The following is a 25,415-nucleotide window of genomic DNA, read 5'->3' as shown; positions in this document are numbered from 1 at the left end:
GGTCCCTTTAGATCAAAGTCCTATTTGATTTTGATCTTCCACCTTCTTTAACAGTTAATAACACTGCCATGGCCTTGGTCCCTTTAGATCAAAGTACTATTCTTGGTACCTCAAACAAATTAGTAGTCAAATCCTGAATATTATATAATACAAATGTCTTATGATCCATCTCCCCCTTTTCATTAGCTCTATTTATTCCTCAATGAAGACCTTGTTATTTTTCATTTAGATTACTATTAGTGCCTCTAAACTGAGATACCTCTACATTCTATAATGGCTGGGCTAAACTATACTAGACATGGCTGTAGCAAATTACTATAAATAAGGTACTTTCATATTAGCTGTCTCTTGCAAAATCTTCAATAAAATAATAAGGTAGATTCCTAAATGTAGCCCTCATGTACATTTCCTACATCATCTCCAACTGTTATCTTCCATTGTATTAAACTTTATCCTCAGATCTCCAAGATAGTTTTCCATGCTTGCGTACATTTGCACATACTGGTTCATGAACCTCAAATATTCCTCCTAACCATTTCCATTTATCAAAGTACGGTTCAAAATTTTATATCATGTTTTTTTTTTTTTTTTCTTTTTTTTTTTTCTGATACCTTAACTTAATGCAATCTTTTCCCCTCCGGACCCAATAGCTTTCTATACCCCTCTCATGTTGTGATTTCCATTCTGCAATGCAACATAATCATTTGCATATAATTTTGGCTCTCTTACTAATTTGTCAGTTTCTTAAATGGCAGCAATTTAGTATTCATCTATAAATTTCTGTAGTAGCCTAGCACCTGGCTCAGAGCTGCCACTAAAAATATTTGTCGCATTGATGAACGAATAAATGAATGAATGAATAATATTCTGATTGTCTCTACACAGTGACAAGTGTGTGGAGAAGTACACTAATGAATACTAAATTGATGTGGTACATTGTTAATCATATAACATTACAACAACTGACAAAAATAAAAATATTTAAATTGTTTTTCATAAGCTCTTGTAACAAAATTGAATTTATTGAATACAAAATTTCAATTTATTTCTACGTAAAGACAATATAGCCACAATGGAAGGTTGATAAAATATTTCCATTACAAAATTGGTTGAAAACTATTATGTGATCTAAATTAAATGTTCAGTTGACAACTAATGAGGACCGGTCCTCAGTTACATATTCTAAGATGTTTCTTAAATATGTATATATTTTAGTATTAAAATGAAACTTATTTTATTCTATATCATTTCCTAGTAAATAATTACATATGTATTATACAAAATAGATAACACAACCTATCCTTGTGCCATTTTTGAAAAAAAATAAAATTATCTTCTTTTTATTATCTTAAAGAACTGGCAATTTATTAGTAAAGTATAGCTAGTTAAATTTTAGTAAACTTGAAGTACATATTCTAAGTTGAAGTAATATACTTAATATCGATAGTGTTCTTGGGTGAGGAAAAATATACAATGGGGATCCGGTGACTTTTCAAGTTTCATTCACAACTCTTAGAAGCATTTGTCATTCAAGAGCCATTAAAACATCTTGAATCACCTCAGAGAGAAAAAAGCAAATGAAACTATACTGCAATTATATTTGGTCTATTGAAGTTGACATTTAAGTTATTTTAATACATTGTTCATAACTTTTCTAGATCTTACATTATTCTTTCAATCTTTCAGGTATGTGCCTCCAGAGAGGTTATCTTTATTTTATCAATGTTTTAAATATAACTGTGCAAAATCGTCCTGAGATTTATGTTATGACACTGAAAAAATAAAATAAAAAATGCTCTAAAAGGAATTTTAAAGTTCTTGCCGTTTATATTAGAGAACAAACATCCACTTCACCTTCAACTCTCCTACCTTCAAAAAAATTTAAACGTTGGAACTTGCTTCTTCAAATAGTCCTTATCATTAAATAAGCCTCATAGGTATTTAAATTGCATGCAAATTCTCATATAAAATGAAAATAAAGCTTTGGATCTCATCTTAAAACTAATTTGGGAATACTTTGGTGAGGAGTGGTTAACATTTTAATGCCTAGGGTGAGAGCCAGGAGGACAATAGAAAGGAATTATTTTTGACTATGGGCATCTCTGGAGCTCTATAACATATACGGCTGCATGTCACATTAACATATAAAATTAAGTTCTGGAACCCCACCCATCCCCAAAGCATCATTAAAACAAGCCTCAATAAGATACAGCAAGTGTAAGTGCAGCTGGCAGAGACTGGCACTCAAGCAGTGGTTCAGCCTCATTAACAAAGCAGTGAGGGAAGCCTGTGTATTCAGTATCATCTACTGTACCTGACCCAGAGGCATGATTTTTACCTTTCCAACAGTCAATGAAGATACCATGCTGTACATAAATTATACCTCCTACCTTCTAGAACCATTTCTTTTTTTCTGAACAGAAAATAGTTTCTTCATTTTGTTTCATAGCAGAATTTTAATAAGCTTTGATATCATTGTACTAAAAATATCTGTAGGTTTTGTAATTACAGGAATCATCTTCTAGTCATTTATACTCATTTTCTTCTAGAAAATAATGCTGTTTTATTTTGTGTAGTAGAGGTGAAGATGAGAAATCATTTACATGTAGCCATAATTCATATTCATTAATATTTACTAAGAAGTCCTAGAGAGATGCTTAATATATAAATATAGCAACGACTCTATAGGTAATTTGGAAATCAATTTATTTTCACTCATACTTAAGAATTTGGGTAACACGTCCTTGATGATACTAATGCTGATCTTAAAACTCAGCCTTAACTATAATATCCTAAATTTGGATATTTGAAAATTTCATAATACATGAAATAGTAAACAATAATATTTATGTAGAGATGAATATGCCAATGAATAATTTCGTTCTTGAATGTAAATTAAGAATTTGATAATAAATGAGAGGTATAAATGTCAAGCCCTCCAGAGTACCAAGTGATGCACAGAATAAGTAAATTGCTAAATGACCAATAAAGGTAAATGAGTGAATAGAATAGCCAAAAGAGATTGTAGATCCTTGCTCAACAGTAGCTTCCACAGGATCAGATTTTCCCATTACTTTAGGCTATAGGAATAAAAACTGATTAAATATCTTTTCACTTTAATTATAAATAAATGAGGAGGAGTCCAATGGTGTACTAGGAGTGTTTTGGGCATTGATTTTCTTAAAATAGTGAATATAACCAGTCACTGGATCAGAAACGGACACTCCTATGTTGTTCCTCTGTTTTCCAAATTAAGAAAAGCTTTACTTACACTTTATAACAAAAGGATTCAAGAAGGCAACAAATTGCAGCAAAATTAGAGTAGATATGTTTTGTTTATAGAAAATGAAAGCTCCTTGTAATTTTAGCCTCTTTTAAAACCACATTTCTCCATATATGTACTCTCTCTTAGTTCTGACATAATCATGACCTCAACCACTGTGAAACGTTGTATTTAAGAATTTTATTGCTGGAATCTTGAAAAGAATGTTACAATTTTGGGAGAAATAGTTTGACTTTTTCATTTCAGGATTCTCTCAAAATGAACAAAGATAGTTTTAATAAAATCTCGCCTAGCTCAGCCTCATAAAACAAAGAAGTATATACACATTTGTTTATTAATATATCTAATAAATACTGGCAACATATTAAGTTTCATTTTACAGGACTACATTTTTTAATTAGCATGTGAGTGAAAATGCAGTAAAATGGGACATTGTATATTAGGTTGCCTTACTAGCAAGACCTTAGGATTCTCATTCATATGTTCTTCATTCATGTAGTTAGGTACTGGGATTTTGAGTTCCTTACAGATAGAAGTAAGTTACACACACACACACACACACACACACACACACGCACACAAAATGCAACTGTTCTATTACTGTTTACTGAAAATTCTCAAATATACCGAAAGAAAATGTACTCATGTTGAAAAACACACGTTAATATGGGATCGAAGTGATTATTATACCACATAAAATGAGGACATAGCTTGCTAGGTTCCCATCTCACATTCTATCAGGTTTACTAACCACCCAGTGATTAATGGCAATATGAGAAGCTATCTTATTTTTATTTTACGCCTTATTTATCATTTTTATCTCCATATTGTAAAATACAAAAAAAAAACACCTTCCTAAATAGTGTACTATACATGAATTTGTAAATGTTTATTAAAGAACTCTTCAAATTCTTTTAGAATTAGTAATAATAAGATGAACAATTTCAAATACTTCAAAAAACTCAGATTAATTATAGACTTTTCAGTATTGAGTTAAATTCTAATTAACTTAGAAGTTTGATATAAAAACACATTTTATAAAGTATGGCATGCAAAGATTAAGTCTACTTGTTTTCAACAAATTTTGTCCTAATGCTGAAGTAGGTAGTTTTCTATTAATTTTTAAACTATTTCATGGTTGCGACCATTGACTATCTCAATTAAAGTAGGTCCATTTAATATCTCCCACAGTTTAAGATTCTCAATAAAGAAGGATTTTGGAGGAGTTTATATGTCAAGACTTCAGTTGGAATTTAATATATTTTATATATGTTGCAGGCAAACCTCACATCTACCTGCCATGAGCACTTTAAATGGGGGGCTTAGAATTATTACAAAAAGATGACTTCATTCTCTATGTCTCCTTCCGAATTCTATAAAATGGAATAGAACTTCCACATAACTCCACAGCAGAAATCTTGCGAAGATAAGTGGAAGACTCTCTGTTAAGTGTATGTGAAAATTAAAGTTTGTGTACTTAAAATTTCAAAAAAATTTCAGTTAAAATAGGAACAGAAAAATGGTTCATTGGAAAATTAAGATAATGTTTCAATGTAATTCATGTTATTTTTGGTCAGAAAAGTGTGTTTGTTTTTGTTTTTAAGCTATGCATTATAAAAGAAGATAAAGTTTATTCTTTGTGTTTCTGATTAAAATATTTTTTAATTCTAAAAAATGAGATAATTTCCTAAAAATCACAAATCAATGAACAAATTAAAAATTTAAACATATCTACTTTCAGAATAGTGAACTCCATTTCCCTTGCTACTTGAACCTCTCAGAAGAAGCAGTAAATGACATGAAAACACTGGAAAACATACAGTAAATGAAGAAACTAGTCTGACATATGTTTGAATTTAAGAAATGCAAGAAAAAGCTACTACTTTGGGACTACGGTACTTTTCAGAGAAATTTCCAGTAAATATTATGTTATAAATATATATTAATTTCTGTAAGCATAAACACAAATAAATATCAAGGCATAAATGATAATGGTATTTTTTAATGACATGCATTAATACTTATTTACATTAAAATAATCAAATCAACACTGAATGTTTGTAAAAACAGATTTTTTTTTTTTTGAGAAATAAAACAATGACTAGAGACTTAAGCTAGCTGTGACAACATAAAGTCGAAAATCGCTAATAAAAAAATACTTCTGACAAAAATGTAGGCACTCTTGGGGACAGGGTGCCTAAAATCTAGTCATTTGGGTTTCATTCAGAAATAGTACAGAAATATCTTTTATTACTGGGTAGATTTCAGTCAAAGCAGGAAACATTTGAAAAATATTGATATTATCTGCATATGTACAGGTTGCACAACAGCGTGGGCAACCAGAGTGATGAAAAATAATTTAAGTTCAAAAGTGGCAATATATAATTATAAATTTCATCTTATAAATGGTACATGATACATCTCAAAAAATAATGGAGTAAAGTTTCCTGGTGGAAAAACATAACAGAATAAAACTCAGAACTCCAGAGCCTTGCAGAAGCTTTAATACAGTTGCATTGCAGAATCAAAGTCTTAGATCAATGGTTTTAAAATTACGCTTTTTGGACCCCAAAATTTCCACAAGATATACAAGGTGTTTCTAAAATCACTATATTTACAGTGAACAATTTTCATGTATATGCATTGCATTATATTAAGGTCAAAACCAACCATACTTACATTCATGAGTTGTCTTTCAAGAAATGAAAAACAAAAAGGTTCCAAAATCTCAAAATATCTAACAACCTCTGCTTTATAATTACAAATATGTGTGTTCATAAATGATGACAGACGTTTCTTGGAAATTATTTATGTGGTAATTGACAAATGTTGATATGATTTTACATACAAAATTAAGTGACAAGATTTCAGGACAAATTTCTCAGTATTTAACTCACTCTAATAGGAAAATTATTCTTCTTAGTCTTAATTTTTAATAACTAAGATTGATTTTTCCCCAATGCTTTCATCTAAACAAATACTACCTTTAACTAAAACCTCATAATGACTTGAAATTATGAAGTAAAAGTTCAGAAAGCACCGCAACAAAAACATTTTTAGCTTTCATTCCTCCCCAGTAATAACCTTGGACAAATTTCTTACTAATTTATGTAAGCTCAGTTAAATTTGCTTCTTTTGCTTTATTTTGTTTTGTTTTAATAAGACTACATTAAAAAATTCTGGTTGTTCCATACATCTTTCCACAAAAACTTAGCATTTTATTGGGTAAATAAGCATATTCTTTTTTTTCTTGTGAACACACATACACACAAATATACAGGCAAACTCACAAAGGCACTAACTGCCTCCATGATTACTAATGTTATTTAAAGAAAATATTAGGAAAATATTTTTGTCTTAGTTTTTCTGGTGTGGTCTTTGTGAAGAAAATGTTCCACCTTCCCATTTTTTCTCTTTTCTTTTGTTTACTTTAAAAACTTCCTGAAGCCAACTACAGAGTAGAAAAAGATACTATTTTAAAAATCAAGCATTATAAATCCAGCTAGCAGGGTTGGGCCTGGTTAGTACTTGCATGGGAGACCACCTAGGAAGACCAGGTGCTGTAGGCATAAAAAATAAAAAAAAACTAGGGATTATAAACTGACAAGGTCCTTGCAATCTGTGAGGTCAACCAAGGATTGTCGCGCCTAAAAAAATAAAATAAAATAATAAATAAATTAAAATAAATAAATTCAGCTAAAGTTAGTTTTGCTAATACTTTCTAAGTCATGGCTTTATAAATGTTCATACTCCTGTTAAGATATCTTTTGATATTTAGTTCATGGTAAACCTGGATGTTTTATTTTTTTTTCAAGATATAAATTCTGCCTATTTTGCTTCAGCGATGATTTATTTCTTATAACAACTATACTCCAGACTCAAGTAAAATGAATAACTCAGCAACCATTTTTTTAGTTTTTCATAAAAAAGTAAAAAAAAAAAAGGTGTAAAGCCATTTATATTATACGTTAGCCATTGACAGATTTCAGGTTTGTTTGTTTTTTTGTTTGTTTGTTTTGGTTTTATCATTGAAGTCCCAAGCTCATAAAAGAATTTCCTAAATTAAATGATTTGGAACAAATATGCACTTTTATATTAACAACAGTTTTTTAAATATAAAAATTTCAAAAGATTGAGAAAAAGGAATTTGAATTTTATCTGTTTGTTGACTCTTGTTCTCAGAAAATCATTGGTATCTATTACACCACTTCTCATATCTATGTATACATGCACACTCATTCGTACCACAGGTTTTCAAATCAACAAAAATTAATTTATGCCTAGAGAATACAAGTAAACCATTTAAAGTGCCCTAAGGAAACCCTCTAATTCTCTAAAATACTTTCAAAATAGCTTTTTTGGGGGGGGGGGTAGGGGCATATTTTGATTACAAATAACAACTCAATACAGTAGCACAGGTATCTAGACTCTAATTTAGTAAGAAATTATCTGGAGTATTTAACTTTTTACAAGGTTGCTCACTATTGTGTAGAAGTCCTTCTTAATCTGGGACTAGAGTTTTCTGATTTTACATTCTAGCCTACAGTTTATAGCCATAGCCCACATATATATATTAAGGATTTGCATCTGTCACTAATTAATATTATTTTGCTAGAATGAAATTAAGAATATCAATTCTAATATCTAAAATAATTCAAGCTTAAATTATTAAGTAAACCACCTAAAATTACATGTGGTTCCATTCTCCAATGACACATGTATCCACGATGATTATGAAAATAGAAAACCCAGTATGTTATGATCATTCCATGGTTCTGGGAGACAGAAAAGGTAATTTCATCTTGACAGAAGTACCATTCTATTTCCACGTATGATATGATTTTAATCTTAATGGAACAACAAAAACAGCAACATGTTAAATGTAAAACGGATGCTATAACCTTACAACTTTTTGGTTTAAATCAGGACCACAGTAAAAGCCTTGAAAGAGAAACATGAATGCTTGACATAGGGATGATGGGCTATATATACACTTTATTTGAAATTATCCATTGTGAAATCACTTGTTAAAATTCCCCTTTGGGAATCAGTTTCATTCTACTCTTCTGTTAAAGTGTAACTGGTGTACTACTATAAAAATGTACACAAATGGAAGAAAAAAAAAAGAATGCTGACGATAATACATATAGGTGGGACATCACATAGTAGTGAAAGTGGGAGGGGAACACTAACCATATTAGGCTTGGATGGGCAACAGCGCACAGGGAAGAAGCCCTTCCACAGCCACATTCGCAGCAACTGAAAAGCAAACAAGAGAGCCCAAGATAAGGAAGAGATCCCACTCCCTCGGTATAGCATAAAGACACTACGAATTTAGACAGATGTCTGCTTTGCTTTTCAAAAGCAAATATCCCTAAATGCATACAATTAAATTTTTCCACAATGCCGTTTAAATTAAGAAGCATTTTATGGATTTGATAACTATGGAGCTGTATTAATTATTTTAATTTTACTTAAAATGCTTATTCAGTAGAAAATATAATGAGCCAAAGCATTTGATTATGCAATTAATATAGACACAAAAAATGTAAGCCCATTTAAATATATCTCTCCTCTGAAATTCCTGCAAACTTCATATTCAGAAGACATTTTAAATAGCCCTTTAAATACATGCATAGAGTCTACAAATTTCAGAGGGAGAATAATGTCCCACTCATTTGACCAACTGATTTCTTGTGCCAGTGTCATTATTTATCATAGCCTATTGAAAATGTTATGCGTATGTGACTTTTCAATCACTTATGGAACTCTACCAATTTAACTTTACATTTTCAGATTTAAAAAATACATCTCTAAATATATATTTGCAGAGCTACTGCTATGTAAAAATATAAGCTATACATAACACATGCACTTTCTGGATATTGCAACAATAATATTCTTTAAATTTCCCACATATTCACAGTAAAAAAAAATCCAGAACATATCAAGTAAATTGTCTAATAAAATTCACTTTATTGTTGAAAACCACATACACTGATGGCAGAATATAACACAGAAGTTATTTAGTGCTTCAATTCATTTGCTTTCCAGTATATTTTATGAATAGCATTATAGTTATTTCGAGAAAACTGTGGAATGAACTCAATAATGATACCATATACTAACAGGCCTAGGCTTTTGTCTAAAACCTGTCTATTTTGAACGTTAATTATCTAACATGTATCTACTCTATTTTATATCAAATAAGAAGAAAATAAAATATAAAAGTCCAATCAATTTGAAAGTAGACAAGGATTTCCAAATCAAACTCCAATGGATCTATTTCAAGGGAAATGTAGGTAATGGTCCATATATTTTCTTTGAAGCATTAATGATGTTTTAAATTTTAGTGCTACTAAATGAGAATTTGGCTACTAAAATGAAATCCTGGCAAACAAAAATATAGATACTATGTCATATAATTATAATTATTTTCTCCATAGAGATATTGAAAGTCAAAATTACGGTATATCAAAATCTTAAAATTCTTAAAGAGTAGGTAAAAAAATCTGTGACATACTTCAGCAAATCTTAATATATATCTCTATAATTACATTTATTTCATTAATGTCTTAAATGATTACTGATGTTTTATATATATTAATTTTTCCCATTTCTATTTGTATCAGCACTCAGAGTAGCGGTCAGCAAACTATAGCCCATAGACCAAAGATAGCCTACCACTTATTTTTGTAAACACATTGTTTTTAAAACACAGCCACACTCATTACATTTTTATGACTTCTTTGGTGTTGTTATGAAAGAGTTGAGTGGTTGGGAAAGAAGATGTAGGGCCCACAAAGTCTAAAACTTTTACTATCTGGTCCTTCAAAGAAAATTCATCTTCCTCTTTTATTAGAATGTTAGTTCTTGAGATGAAAACGATTCTTTGATTTTTTTTCTTTTTCACAGTTTAAGCATAATTAATAACAACCTATAAGTAGTTAGTGCTTTACTGTAACTGATATTAACTAAGAGCACAATTATCTCAATGTATAATTATCTCTATTAATATGAAAAGTTTGCATATACGCATGTGTTAATTTCAAACAACACAGTTCCAACTCAATAAATAATAAAATAATAATTGACTGTTGATAAATGTATCTGATTGATTTTTAATGATAAAGATCGTGTCATCTCCTAATAAAGTACAAATTTCCTTCTAGATGAGTGTACACATTTGTAAACTCACATAGAATTGCGCTTAGGAAGGTGGCAACTGCATTGTGATTGGTCATTACCTAGTAGGATTGTTTAATATGGTAAGTGTTCTAAGACTCAAAAGCACACTAATGATTGAAAATAATACTTTATTCAGTTCTCTTAATTTGAAAAATTATAATAAGAGTTTTGTCTTAAATATTAGCGCACGCATGCACACACACACACACACACACACTATGACACTAAATCTACAAATTTTAGTCCTGAAGAATTTACTTATCATTAAAATCTAATTCATAATTTTAATAAATTTTAATAAAAAATCCGAAATCATTTAAAATCAAGCACTTATACATCTACATTTTCTGATTTGTTTGGGATTTTGTACTGGTACTTTTTTTACCTTGTTTTAAGATGGCATAAATAAATTACCTTTGGTAACGCTTTGAATTTCAGTTGACAGATACAAAATTAGAATTTTATCTCATAGGTTTTGTGAAAATAGAGAGAAAGAGCATATATATTCACTTAGGTCAGTATCTGGCACATCATATGTTGTTGGGAGAAAAGTGGTAGCTGTTACTCTAGTAATATCATAATTAAAGTGACAGGAAAGGGTCTCATTATCGCAGAAGAATTGATATTTTTCATGATCCATATAATATTACCACACTAAGTATTTCCATTTATAATATAATTATATAACCAATTATATTTATACCAATTCATATAAATACACAATGGCCAATGTAATTTTTAAAAATCATTTCCACAAAATACATATTCTAAAGATTTAGTGATCAGAGCATACTACATGTGTTTTAATCACAGTATATGCATTAATATATGATTAATAAACTTAAAACTGAAGTTTCTTTTCTATAAATATCTGAAGTGGGATAGTAATCCTCTAAATAACTCTTTTAAAATAATCTTGGCACCTCGTCACCAGATGGTATAAAGAACATGTTCTTTCCTTAATCACTGAATACTTGCAAAAGTACAGGTTTAAAATGCTTACAAATCAGAGATAATTTAGAAATAGAAGCCAACATGTTCTAAAAATATCAGCCAATCTACTGTATGTGAGTTATGGCTCAACATAGGGTGCATCTGCATCTCCATCAGTTTTAACACCTGGAATTCTGTAAGTAACTGCATGGATCTATAATAAGTTCATTATTATCCAAGTTTGAAATAGTTTATCTTTCCAGGCTTATAAAGAAAAATTGTTGGTCTTTCTTTTAAGGTTATTTCAATTTGTCCTTCCAAAGATTAAAATACGATAACAGAAGCTTTCCAGATCCAAAGAAGATTCAGATGAAATTACTTTAGCCAGATCTTATACAGAGTTGATCGATATATGTATAAAGTATGCCAATGAAAGTAAGATAACCTTACTCCTACTAAAGCAAATTGATTATAACTTGAGGGAAGAAATTATCAAAGATACCAGAGCAGAGAAGCAAGACTATGGGCTGTGGATAAATGATGACTTAAATTCTTAAGCAAGAGATCATACACATGGCTAAGGAAAACACTAAGATTTTAATAGATAGAAAGTAGGAAGAGTAATTTCTCAAAAGAAGTACTTTAATTAGAAGATATTTTAAGTTAAAAAAAAAATAAAAGGCTGCATAGTTTACCCATTTTCAATAAAACAACCACAACAACAAAATAATGGTACTCAGTCCTGAAGAAAAGAGTAGAGATTGTGCCCTTACAGGTGTCAGACCACATTGAAAAGTGGCACCAATCTTTTAGAAAACAATCCTCCAAAACCTATCACAGAGCCATAAACTATCTTCACCTTTGACACTATTATGTAGCAAACTGGTTAAGATCCGAGGCTTTGTAGTCAAATTAGGAGCAGTATTGGATGTATACATTACTACATGCAGAGTTTGGGTAAACTCGTCCCTGATGTATATGTGATAATAATAGCAACTATACCACATAGAGTTGCTTTAAAGAATGAATTTAATAATATAAGTAAAGCTCTCTGTACTGTCATGGGCTCACAGTCAGCATTTTAAAAGGTTTTTTAAACTGATACTATTATAATAACCAGATTTTAGGGCAAAAAGTTGGGTGTACATAATATTCCTGAGGCTAGCGACAGATTTTACAGGAAGTAAATAACAAATATTTTGCAATAAACCAAATATATTTGTGCAAGCTATGATGCAACAAAAATTAATATAATATAATATTAGTTTCCTTAATTAGGTAAAAATTGTGCAGAGAAATAAAACGGTCACATAAAAGTCTAAGACCTATTATGTTGGAGTTTTACATTAATACATACTAAGGAATAATTTGAATTTTCTCTGATTTCAAATTGCTTGTGGTTATTTAACTTTATAATAATCTTCAGAATATTAAAAAATAATATAAACAATTCCAATTATGATGCTTATCACAATAACTGTTATTAACACCCTATTAGTTTTTTAAATGATAACAAGAATTTAAATGTAATGAATATAACAAAAGAAACTGAGAAAATTATTCACTGGTAATTAACACTGACAATGTTGTTTTATACATTTCTTAAAATATCTCATACTTTAATACCTTTTGCCCTGTGTTTTAATTCACTGCTATTCTTCTAAGATTTAGTACTGATTTCCTGATGAAGTCAGGCTAAAACTCTGCAGATATTTTTTGCAAAAATTGATAAAGGAATAAAAAGCATAATGATAACATACATGGTTCCCAAACTCTACTCCTTATTTCCCATTCTTTTGACATAACATTATTCCATCTTACAGTAGAGGAGGTGATGCAAAATGGTTAAAAAGAGCTTTTTATTTTACTTTTTAAGTTTTTTTTTTTTTTTTTTTTAGTAACTCTGAGGGGAATGCCACATCTACAGCACATGCTGATTTAAATATGCAATCTAATTGCTATTCCCAAGCTGTAGTCTAGGTAAATTGCAATAGAATATAGTTATATGCAGTGATTTTTAAATTCTACCCCCCACTCCTCCCACCCCAGTTCTCAGCTTCCTTCTCACTGTAGAGCTTCTTACCCCTACCAATGACTATAGGTATTTCCCTATTAACCCCTAGGGCCCTTTACCAAAAATTGTACTATCTGGGCAATAGTCCCTGGTAGATGGGTTTTGAAATATCAGTATAATTCTCAGTCTTACCCAATCAAGTTCCAAGCCCGGCATTTTCATATCTTAATATGAAATAATAATAATAATAATAATAATAATAATAATAATAATAAATGTATATATTGTTCTCTGTTCCTAGTTCCTGATACAGAACTCTGAAAGTCCTTGTAAATAGGAGTACTGGGAACATCTTTTGCTCTAACACTTAGTCTTTGACCCTAGTTCTTGACACAAAGCTCCTAAATTTCTTGGAATTTCCTGATTGGTAAGAGTATCTTTTGTTCTAATGAGGTGACTCTTGGGGGGCTCCTGGATGGAGGCCGGTAACCAGAAGGTAATGATTAGAAGCTTGAAATTTTTAGCATCACCACTCATTTTCTGACAAGAGAGAGGGGCTGGAAATAAAGTTTATGATCAATTATGCCTACATGTTGAAGCCTCCATAAAAATCCCTGAAGAAGGGATTCAGAAAGCTTCTAGGTTGGTGAACACATTCATGTACCCAGATGGTGCCACACCCTAACTCCAAGGGACAGAAAGTTCCTGCACTGGGGAGCCTTATAGACTCTGCCTTATGTATCTCTTCATCTGGCTATTCATCTGTATCCTTCATCATATCCTTTATTATAAAATAAAATGGCAAACATGAATATGTATTTCCAAGAGTTTAATGAACCATGCTAGCAAATGATTAAATTCAAAGAGAGTCAAGGGAAACTCTGATTTGTAGTGTGAAAAATAATATAAATGAAGCTACTCTAAAATGGAAGTGGAGCTGCCATCCCAGAAGAACTGCCTCACATAGAGTATGCCTCAAATCTTCGAAATATTAAAACCAAACAGAAAAAAAAAAAATCCTTTGAACTGGGCTTAAAGAAGCATTTTAGCCTAAACAATTATTTGCAAAAATAATAAGAAAGATTATGACTAGGGGACTGAAAATGAAAGACATTATTTAGAATTAGCATGACTATTTTAAATTATCTGTATCTATAGAAATTTCTTCTTTCTAGCCATGTAATTGTTGCCCTTCCCTTTCTCATAAATAACCGTTGCCTTCACCTCCTAATTTTCTTTCTGCCTGGTCAATATTTCCTGAATAACTATTCTTTTGGATCTCAAATAAATGTTTGTTGCCTCTCACTTTGGCCTTTTATTTTTATGTTAACAGTAGCCATGTGGGACAGAAGTTATAGGTGACCTAGGCACCTACTCCTTGTGATTGGTGTCTGGAGGAGGATGGCAGTCTTGTGAGGCTGAGCCTTAACTTGCGGCACTAACTCCATTAGCTTCAGAATTGAATTGAATATAGAGAATTATATGGTGTGGAAAAACAAAAACCTGAAACTCCACACGTCTGGTATCAGAAATGTTGTGAGTGTGGTAGGATTGTGAGAGTAAATTAGAAATACACGAGAAGAGTGTATCCTTCCAGCACATTTTTTTTTCCCTTGCTTTTTCTGTTTCAAGCCTGAAATGTCCTATTGTAATATTCATCATCGAGCTAAGAATTCTGGGGCTCAGTGAGAGGAAATGGCTTTCCCATGAAGGCACTGATAAATTACAGAGGTAAGAAGTGGGCAGCAGTTACTGCCTCAAATTGTACTGGAAGCATAAATTCTTCTTTTACTCTCACCTAAGCCCTCATCCTATTCTTGATATCATCTCCTGTGGAAAATTTAAGACATTTTCATACCTCTCCTTGGTATGGACATTTCTATCTTTTGTGCTAATAGTTTGTTACCAGGTTTAAAAAAAAAACTTTGATAAATTAATTCATAATAATAAATTACATAAGTCATTTAAAATGCCTTTATGTAAGTCTAGCATTTACTGTAGCTAAATCTGCTAAATTTTGTTGAAAATATTAAACAATAGATACCATAAAAGTACACAATTACTCAAATTATATTATTATTCAGATGCATGTATAAAATAGAGATCAGATTATATAAGTGACTGAGATAAATCATAAATACATTATATGCAATTCAAGGATTTCCAAAATAAAAAGAATACTCCAAAATCTATAAGTCTAAGTGTTTCATGTGCAACTATCCCTTTGTTTTAAAGGATGAGGTTGCAAAAACAACAAAAAGCTAATTCACTTTAACCTTGGAATCAGGAAATCTCCTTATTTCTTTCTCTTAAGACAACTATGAAGACCTAGGAATTGCAAATTAAATTTATGAAAGCAGGAAGAAAACTTGAGATTAATTATCTTTAGACTACACTTCAATTGGTTTATATCCCAAGCTATACTTTAATAATGATTCACTATACTTCTTTTAATCATTTTAATGGGCCAGAGATCATTATAAAAGAGGCTCTTCTATGAATGCCACAGGTAGAGGCAGTGATGCAAGTAGCAAACGTTATTGAACATGTTCGATTCAGTTTGTTTATTCTAGTATATATTTGGGAACTTGGAATGAATATCACAAAGTAGATATAATCATATTCATAATTAGCAAATATTTACTGAAAATCTATGTGCTATGCTTTAAGGAAAAGAAATTATATAAAAACAGCTTTCTACTTCACATTATAAATAATTCTAAACCTGACTGCAGATTAGTCAACCAGGGAGATTAAAACAAATGAAACAAACAAACAACAACAACAAAACAAAGCCCAGGCTCACTCCCCTCAGAAGAAGTGAATCAGAAGATCTTGGTTGTGAGCCCCAGGAGTCATTATTTTTCATAAACTCTTAGTTTATTCTTAATTTCCTCCAGGTTGAGAACCGCTGATCCAATAGGTGCTCACTCAATAAATGCTTATTGTAGTGAACGAGTGAACAATGTTTTTTTTAAATAGTCTTAGGGAATTTACTTAATAAATAAAAGGAAAAGGTTTGTAATTAGCATATTAATAATCTGCATGTTAATAAAAACTTCTAAAGTGCCTAGAGGTGCTTAAAAACAATTTATTCTCTGGTGAGTACTTTAAATAATTCTCCCACATTTTGTTTACAATGTTAATTTATATTATCTACAAATGAAGACTGGTTTATTAAGTAACTGTAAATTTCATCCTAGCCTCTATCTTGTTAAACCACAAGTTTTTTTTTCCCCTAAATTTTAACTTCACAGGTTTCTTTTAATTTTAAGTTTAATGTTTAGTGGCAGAGATTTTTGTACTTTTATATTTAATATTAGCAACATGGATTATCTAGGAGCCATAACATCTCAAACAATATTAAAAACTGTAAAATTATTTTCATCTGGCATCCCTATTTTGCCCTTCTGAGTTACTGAACCAGGGGCTTATCTAAAGTTAAGCGAAAGAAAAGCTCAGTTTTGTCACAGACAGATCAGGAGAGCCTTCAAAAAGTTGTGAATATTCTGATGTAAAGGTTTTCTTTTTGAACTCTTACTGAGCTAGAGTAAACCAGGACCAGGTATATGATACAACAAAGCTCATGCTTTTAATGAAGCATGAAGGAATGGGGAGGAACCTGGGGAAGATCATGGGGAGAGGCTGTGGAAGACCTTGTAGAGACATCTAAGGAGTCACAATAAATTGGACATGCCATATCTACACACCTTCCTCATTACACACTGTCAACTGACATGTAAAATTTCTCTTCGTCCTCCAGGTCTAGGTTAAATTTACCATTTCTGTAACAATTTTTCTATACTCACTAAATAAATATAATCATATCCTCTTTATATTCTTGCATCAATTTGTTAAAAATACAGCATTAATTGCATTACATTTAAATTATTTTGTTGCATGACAGTCTCACTATTCAACTGTCCACATTATAAAAACAAGAAGTATATCAGAGTCAAATCCCATAAAAAAAAAAGTCTACAGATCACCAAGATGAGAAAAATCTACTTTAGTGAGCTTGTAACAAAAGAGAGGTTACATGATCCATTAAGGACTTTTGCAAAAAGTAGCTTCAGGGTAATATTTTGAACAGAGAAATTAGGTTGTTTCACCTTTACATATGATATTTAATTTTTTTATTGTTCAAATTTAAATAATTAAATGTTAGTACTACATTAGTATAAATATGTGTTTACATATGTAGATATATATTTATATGTACATGTACTTATATATAAATATAATATATATAAATAAGTGTAAGCTGTAATTTAGATATTTGGTCTACATACTCTTATCAAGTATAGATGATGTTTTGGTTTAAACCATTTGACAAATTATTCGATAGATCAAAATCCTTGTTAAACAATTTCTATCTTCTAACTTCGAAATTACTTTGTTTCTTTCATAAATCAAAAAATTCAAGGTGATACTTACTGACTTAAAATAGTCACCTAATCACTTAATAAAAGGAATTCCCAGTATATTTATGTCTATACTCACTGTTATTTTTTCTTTTTAAATTTAAAAAAATATTGAAAAATAAGTTTATAAAAAGACTTGGTCTACTATTTAATGAAATGTGTGAAGTGGGAAACTGAATATACAAGTAGACAATGGTCAAAGCAAAAATAAAAATAGAACTTACTCTGAATCTGCAGCAACCAGTCCAGGAAGCCAAATCACAACCTTTACAGTAATGCACCCAAATGATCAGGATTTTATCACTAAATGCCAGCTTCCCTGATTTTTGTACCCACTTCCAACTTAGAATCAGCTAGAGGAAGCCAAATATGCTTCTCTAACAATCACATAGGATGCTCCATTTCTAGTTAGCCTGCCTCCAGCTAACCCATGCCAATAATTTCCAATCAGGATGTACCTGAGCCTTTCCCTTTTCTCAGCAGAAAGCTTTCTCACTCCAATGTTTGTCTTTGGGTCTCTGACAAATGCAAGTGAAGGTGGCTAATACTCTTGCTATAGCAAGCTCTTAATGAATAAGCTTTGCCTGTTATTTGGTGCTTTTTGTCTATTTCCACAGACGAGATCATTTTTATCAGTTTCATAAAGAGAAATTACATAGATTCTACTTTGCAATCAACCGCCATCTCAGTTCTTTTCTGGCACAATAATAATGTTGATGTACAAAATGCTGAATCATGTGTTTCTCTTATAGGATCACACTTTCACTGAGCAAACATGAATTACCTCCATTTCTAGAAGCCTAAATTTACTATATGTTCTTTCCACTGAACTTTTCCCTCCTAGTCATCTCACAGCTGAAACAGGACTATCTTAAAACCTCTTTGATAGAGCATATGACTGTCATGACTAATTTGCCTGTGCTTAGCTATTTTAGGTTTTAACTTATTATGAGAGAATTACAGAGAAAAAAGTAAAGGCAGATGAAGTTGCAAAAAATGTGATGCTAATTTTGTAATCTAAAAAACATTTTAAGTATAGTTCTGATAATTTTAAACACTCATTTGTCTTAATGCAAAAATAATATTAATTAAAAATATGAATAGATTAAAAAAAAGATTAGTCAAAGAAATAAGCCAAATATTTAAGTTCTGATATATTTAGCTTCATCCATTATGGCCGTTGAATATTTTTCCAAAGTTAAATCGTATTATCAGTATTATATTGGTAAGGTGGAGAAACCAGAAAGACTAATGTTTCAATTTAATTACTTCACTCTCAAATAATTAAAGCAATTCTGGAAGTATACTGAAATGATCAAAACACAAGAAATGTATGTATTTTGTGATAAAAATATAATGAGAATTGAATTAAGTATGAGAATGATTTAAAAGATAAATGTTCATTTTCTTATCAAACTATTCAAATGTAAGTACATTTTGTTTTCTGTTGATCAGTAGTACTAAATCATACATTATAATAGTTATCATAAGTATTTAAAATTAAATATAATGGTAATAAATTTTAACTATTTTAATATATTACATACATACATAACATAACAGTGGTTAACTACGATTGCAATTGCTCTGTATAAAACAATGATGTATAAATGTATGGGTATGTGTAATGTGTATGTAAGTACAAAAAAATACTTAAATAAAATATTTGTAATTAAGAGCATATGTGTTTCTCTAACAAGAATTCACCTGACAATACATTAAAAAATATTTTTACATTATAATATTTAAACACATATGATCCTGGTCCAAATTAGATCAGAAAAATAGATTGAGAGCCCAGCAGCAGTATAGATAAAAGAATATCTATATAGACATTATTTAGTGTGCTAAAGGTAAAGACCTATAATAGTACCTACATAAGTCTGTAGAAAATATCAGTTTAGATCCTCGATCACATAAAATTAACATTTTTCATATTCCTTCCAAAATAAATATTATTAAAAAGCAAACATATTTTGCCACTATTAATGATATATCTTTACTATATGAGAAGCTAAGATCCAAGTAGCCTAAAGGAGTACAGAGCATGTATACATAATTTATAAAATAGCTAATAACTATACTTATTGCACATTTATTAATGAAACTGTCAAATCTCAAAAATAAAAACGGCAATTAAGAATATAAAATTATCTCCCCTTTATTAAAATAGCAGAGACTGATTCGTTTCTGAACTACCAGTCAATTTCATGCACTGCTGTGAGGAATGGTAATTGGTATAGTGGTTTAGAAGGGCCCTTTGTCAATATGCATCAACAATTTTTAAAATATTCATATTCATTGACCTTTACTTTGAATTATACATATGTGTACTAAGGACATTAAAGTTAGAAAACCCTCTCCACAAAACAACAACAAAAGAAAAAAAAGATGAAACGAAAGGGAAAGCATATAAGAAAAGTCAAATATAATATCAAAGAGGTATTAAATATTTGCTTTTATAACATTTTCATTACACAGAAAAATTTTATATTATAATGTAAATGTAAAGGAAAACAGAAAACAAAATTATAAATTATGACCTCAACTATGTATATAAAATATTTTAAATATGGCAAAATATTAACAATGTCTCTGGTGGATAAATATAATTGATTTTCCTTTCTACATTTTGTTATATATTCCATATAATTTTTAATCAGAAAATTAAGAAATACATACATAAATAAAATTGCAGTTAGTAAGAAATTAGGGAAATCACTGTAACTGTGATAACTTTGTAACATGCAATGTAAAAAATATACTGAAATATATAGAATATTTGAGGTCTAAGGAGATACAATGCAATGGGAAGGCAGATGGAAGCAATACTGATAACAATTTTCATACTGGGACATATGTTGTACTGAGATGATCCCCTGAAAGCCTTCCCTACTGGGTTACTTAAGAGTCCTTTTAGAGTGTGTGTGTGAGGGGGGAGTGTGGAGCAGGGAAAGTTCAAAATGTTAGAGACACAGGAGTAAGATCTAGTCATCTTGGTTTTGGGAATTGATGGAAATAAATGGGCCAGACTGCACAGGCTCCAACCAGGTATTTAAGATGTACAGAAGAACTATTATTTCAATTTCTTGGATGGGGATTTAGAAGCCTCGAGTCTGGGGCAAAAGATGATGTATGGTAAAATAAATATCTACTTGGAATTCAAAATAGTCATTTCCCTATAGTGTTTGAAATGATTAATTATAAATTTTTAGGCTCCAGGAAAGGCTAGGTTAATCCTGGCCCTCCACATTCCTAATTATTATGGAGGAGGTGAATCTAGCAGACTGCTACATGCATATTTGCAATAGCAGGAATAGGACTAGGTCAGAAGAAGTAGGATATAGACATCAAAATAAATCATCAGAGGTCATTATGTACTAGAAAACATGCAATTCATACTAATGCAGAATTCTGGTTTATGATATATTTGTCTCATCAAAATTTGTATTAAACAATGCTCAATATCACTTATCTCATAAATATCGAATTCACACTAATTTGATGATGACTTGTTAGATTTTACATCATCTTTGGTGTGATAAGAGAGGAATTATTCATTTAGGTAGCTAATTTTATTTTTTAAGTTTTCTGAGGAAGATTGGACCTTTAGACAACAATTTTTCTGATAATATTACTGGTGCAAATTAAGAAAATCATAATAATTGTACAGACTTAATATCTACACTGGTTAAATAGTTATGATGACTTCATATTCTTAAATATGTAGCATTGTGTTGCTGGCATATATGAAGACTTCACAAACAACTTTAGCAGGAAAGATGTGTGGTAAGATCCCGGTATATGTAGAAAAAGTAATATTATCATAGAATATATTTCACTTAATTTTATATTCCTATATATTTTTAAAGATGCTCACTTCTTTGCTCTGTGATTATATGTTATGATTATTTTTATATTCTTATGTGACTATTCATGGTTTAAAACAGATATCACTTATTACATAGTGAAAGTATTAAACAAAGTATTAAATAATTAAGTTGCATGACTTCAGTTAAAACTCAACATTAGTACTATTTTTTTTTAATGTTGGCTAGGTGTATACATCATCTACAGATACAATCAGTTTCGACCAATGTCTACGAAATTTGTTTCAGGAAAATCAAATAAAATAGGCATAGGAGTGTCAAAGCAACACTAAGATTTCTCAATGACAGAGGCATGGAGAGCTCTTAGAGGAGGAGAAGAAATTTTGTGGAATATATGGGAATATTTGAATCTTACGTAATGTTTGGTCTGGAGGAGCAAAGAGAAATTATGTAGTTAGTCTATGAACAGCCTAAGAAACTCTATGAAACAGAGAGGCTTTCCTTCACTAACTACCGCAGAGAGACCACAATTTGTCAACTTGATGATACTTTGCTTTCAACATAGACGTGGTGGTGTGGAGAAGAGGCTAAAGAAACAAACGAACAAATTATAATAAACTCCCAAACATCTTTGTTGCCTTTTGATCTACCCTGACTCGAGACCTCAACAAACAATGATCATCATGAAGATGTGGAACCCAATGCCAGACCATAAGAACAGGAAGAAAAGACGACAGGTCATTAAATAATAATAATAATAATAATAATAATAATAATAATAATACAGTACTTTAAAGGAAGGAACCCCAAAATAATCATTAATATCTACTGACATTGTCGTTTCTAATACCGATGACTACAAGTGAGTAAAACAATGGTATAGACTATTGAGAACAAATGCATGCCAAAGATAATACAGAAAAGTATGTTATTTTTTCTGTGAAATTAAAAAGTCAGAGGAATAAGAATAAGAGAAAAGCAAGGAGTGAGAGTAAAATAATTTTGGTAAACAAGATAATTGAAATTAATATGTTTTGTAGCATTGTAACTATCACAGCTATCAGATATATTTCAAGTCATTCCCTCCACATGGTACATTAAAGAATTTAACTGTTTAAAATCGAGTTGCTAATCCATTATTTAGCAATCCATTTATTTCTTTTCAGGTTCATGCAAGTTTTTAAAAAGCAAAGATCTAGAACAAATGTGACTTTTATCTGGTGTTTAAAATCATTTGGAACATTTTATCATTCATTTGCTTCATTTCTCAGCAATAAGTATTTACTCCTAGACATGGCTAGGACACTAACTGATTTTTTGTTGAATAATGTTCTACACTTTGGCATAGGGCAGTGCTATTGATTTTCTCTGTAGAGCTGTGTATTAAGTTCCGGTGAGAGCCTGTGCTATTGTAGTCTCTGAGAGACAAGGTAAGATTCCCAGAAACCTAGCAGAGTCTTCCGCCAGAGCCCAGCGTCTTCTGGCATGCTAGCCTGCTCTGCCTTCCAGACAGGTATGACATTCTTAAAGAAATGGGCCTTCAGTCAAAAACTATTTTGCTCTGTGGTTAGGCTTTTGACTTGCCCTGCTCCACACCTGACGAAATCTAAGTCTCTAGATTCTTTGCTAAAATCATTTTTCATTTTTGAAAATCAATGATATTAACTTGTCTCCAGTACCACAAATAGAGTTTTTCCTTCCAAATGTTTACCTCAATATAACATCCTAAGAGTTGCAGTGATGTTTACATGTTTAATCTGTGAGAAGTCACAGGTGGGATATTCAATAATGTTGAGCAATTGAGCCAGTAACCCTCTTGGGTACAGTTTCCTAGGACAATTTACTTCCCACGGTGGGCAATTAGTTGCTATGCTCCTAGTCTTTCTGGCACTACTATGGCCTGGTCTCCATTTGTTAGTTATTAATAAATTATGAACTACTCTCTAATTATATTTGATTCAGAGCCTTTGAAGGAAAAAAGTATGTAATCATGAGAAAATAGAAAAGATAACTACTCTCAGATATTAAACCAATACACATGGCTGGATTTATTACATTTTTATAAAATCACATTTATTGCTAATTCATAAAAAACTGAGATTTGCTTTTAATAAGCTCTTTTCTAAAATCTGTGATTGCAGTGTGATTACAAATATTTGTCTAACAGTATTTAAAATAAATAGTATTATACTGAAATGTTTATACAATACTTTTTCTTATCAAAACTTATCAAGTTCTGCAATTAAATAACCCTTGTCATTTAGAGATGCAATACCCATGATGCCCCTAGCTTGACGACAATCAGGTGAGAAATACAAGCTTGTCAACATACATTATCATTTATAAAAGCTATATATATATACATACATACATATATACACATATACATACATATCTATCTATCTATCTATCTATCTATCTATCTATCTATCTATATCCAGATATATCAACACATTGGCATTAACATATTTAGATGTCAAATGAATAATATAAGCTAGTGAAGATTTCTTAACTCTTATGTAATAGTTCTTTTAAATCATTGCATTTACTTTGTAATGGAACCAAAAGTTTCATTATTCAGGAAGAAAGCACATTTATGGGTTAGGTATTCTATTGGGCTTATGTCGGAGTTACTAACGTTTTTCCTTTTCCAAACTAACATTAGTAGGGAAAAATGAGACAAAGCGCTTCAAATAGAGACCGATGCACAGTTTATCTTAATTCAATAATTTATGAGATATTCATTCAATTAGGTTATCTGGGAGAGCCACAAAAGTCCTTATCCTCTAAGTAATTTCTGGCAGGCAGAAAAGAGAAGATGGTTACTCAATGTACTATATAATTTGTGGTTGGAAGCATTAAATTTCATGAGAAATACTGATGTATTGTTCTGAGACTTCAGGGGAAGGAGAAAATGCTTTGTTTAAGGGAATTGAAGAAGGTCTCATGATAGAAAGAATGATTTATGTGAGCTTTCTTATGTATATGTAGATAAGGTTTATATATTGAGAGTTAAAACAGAGGGTATGAAAAAGGCACAGAGTGAGATCCTCTTTTCTCATTCTCAGTTCCTGTGATTGGAGACTGACCCTATCTTCAGAACCAAGAGTGAGTTTCTCTTGTGCTGGGCCAGGCAGGGTAATTTCTCCATCCTCTTCTTAGTTAAGGTCCCAGCGCTACTACTGACTGATTTACTCTGTGGAGCTTGGTGTCAGGTTCCTATCAGAGCTTGTACCACATGAGCTCTGAGAGTGAAAGGCCAAAGCACTACAGTCAGAGTTTGGTTCAATATGGTGACATTCCCCCTTCAGTGATCCCACAATTGTATGCTCTCCCTCTACCTTAGGGGCCACTCCTCAGTCTCCTTTAGCTGGATCTTTCTCCTTCACTGTACCTCTCAATATTAGAGTGTCCCCAGGCTCCACTCAAATAATTTCATTTAATCAGTGTCATAAATACCATATTTATGCCAGAGCATTCTTTTTTTTGCCAGAACATTCTTAATCATGCATCTCCAATTGCATAATAGACACTATTTTAGCACCTGGATCTATAAGTTCCTATATTTTGAACATTTTTAAAATCTCTGGAACTCAACTATGTGATCTTCAATTCTCTTTTAGATTAAGTCACTTTGAATATAGATTCTGTCATGCACCCAAAGGAGTCAGGTCAAAAACATAAAGTGATAATATTGGAAAAGTAGTTTGAAGTATATTCTCATGAGTCTTGAGCTCTAGCTT

At 31.0% G+C, this 25,415-nt stretch overlaps 1 protein-coding gene across 8 annotated transcripts in view; it reads right to left on the bottom strand.

Annotated features, from left to right (window-relative positions):
* EPHA5 (EPH receptor A5) overlaps nucleotides 1-25,415 on the bottom strand; it is a 315,603-nt gene that overhangs the window by 53,203 nt on the left and 236,985 nt on the right. For 6 of the 8 annotated variants that reach the window (XM_016156433.2, XM_016156437.2, XM_016156428.2 and 3 more), the window contains one exon: nucleotides 8,477-8,542. The exons of the other annotated variants lie outside the window; for them this stretch is intronic. In XM_016156433.2, coding sequence (XP_016011919.2) covers nucleotides 8,477-8,542 — 66 coding nt within the window. The remainder of the gene's footprint in view (nucleotides 1-8,476; nucleotides 8,543-25,415) is intronic. 8 annotated transcript variants of the gene reach the window in all.

The sequence above is a fragment of the Rousettus aegyptiacus genome, unplaced genomic scaffold (assembly GCF_014176215.1).
Source record: "Rousettus aegyptiacus isolate mRouAeg1 unplaced genomic scaffold, mRouAeg1.p scaffold_m13_p_10, whole genome shotgun sequence".
Lineage (NCBI taxonomy): Eukaryota > Metazoa > Chordata > Mammalia > Chiroptera > Pteropodidae > Rousettus > Rousettus aegyptiacus.
Note: the sequence above shows the minus strand (reverse complement) of the source record. Positions and strands in the feature narration are given on the sequence as shown.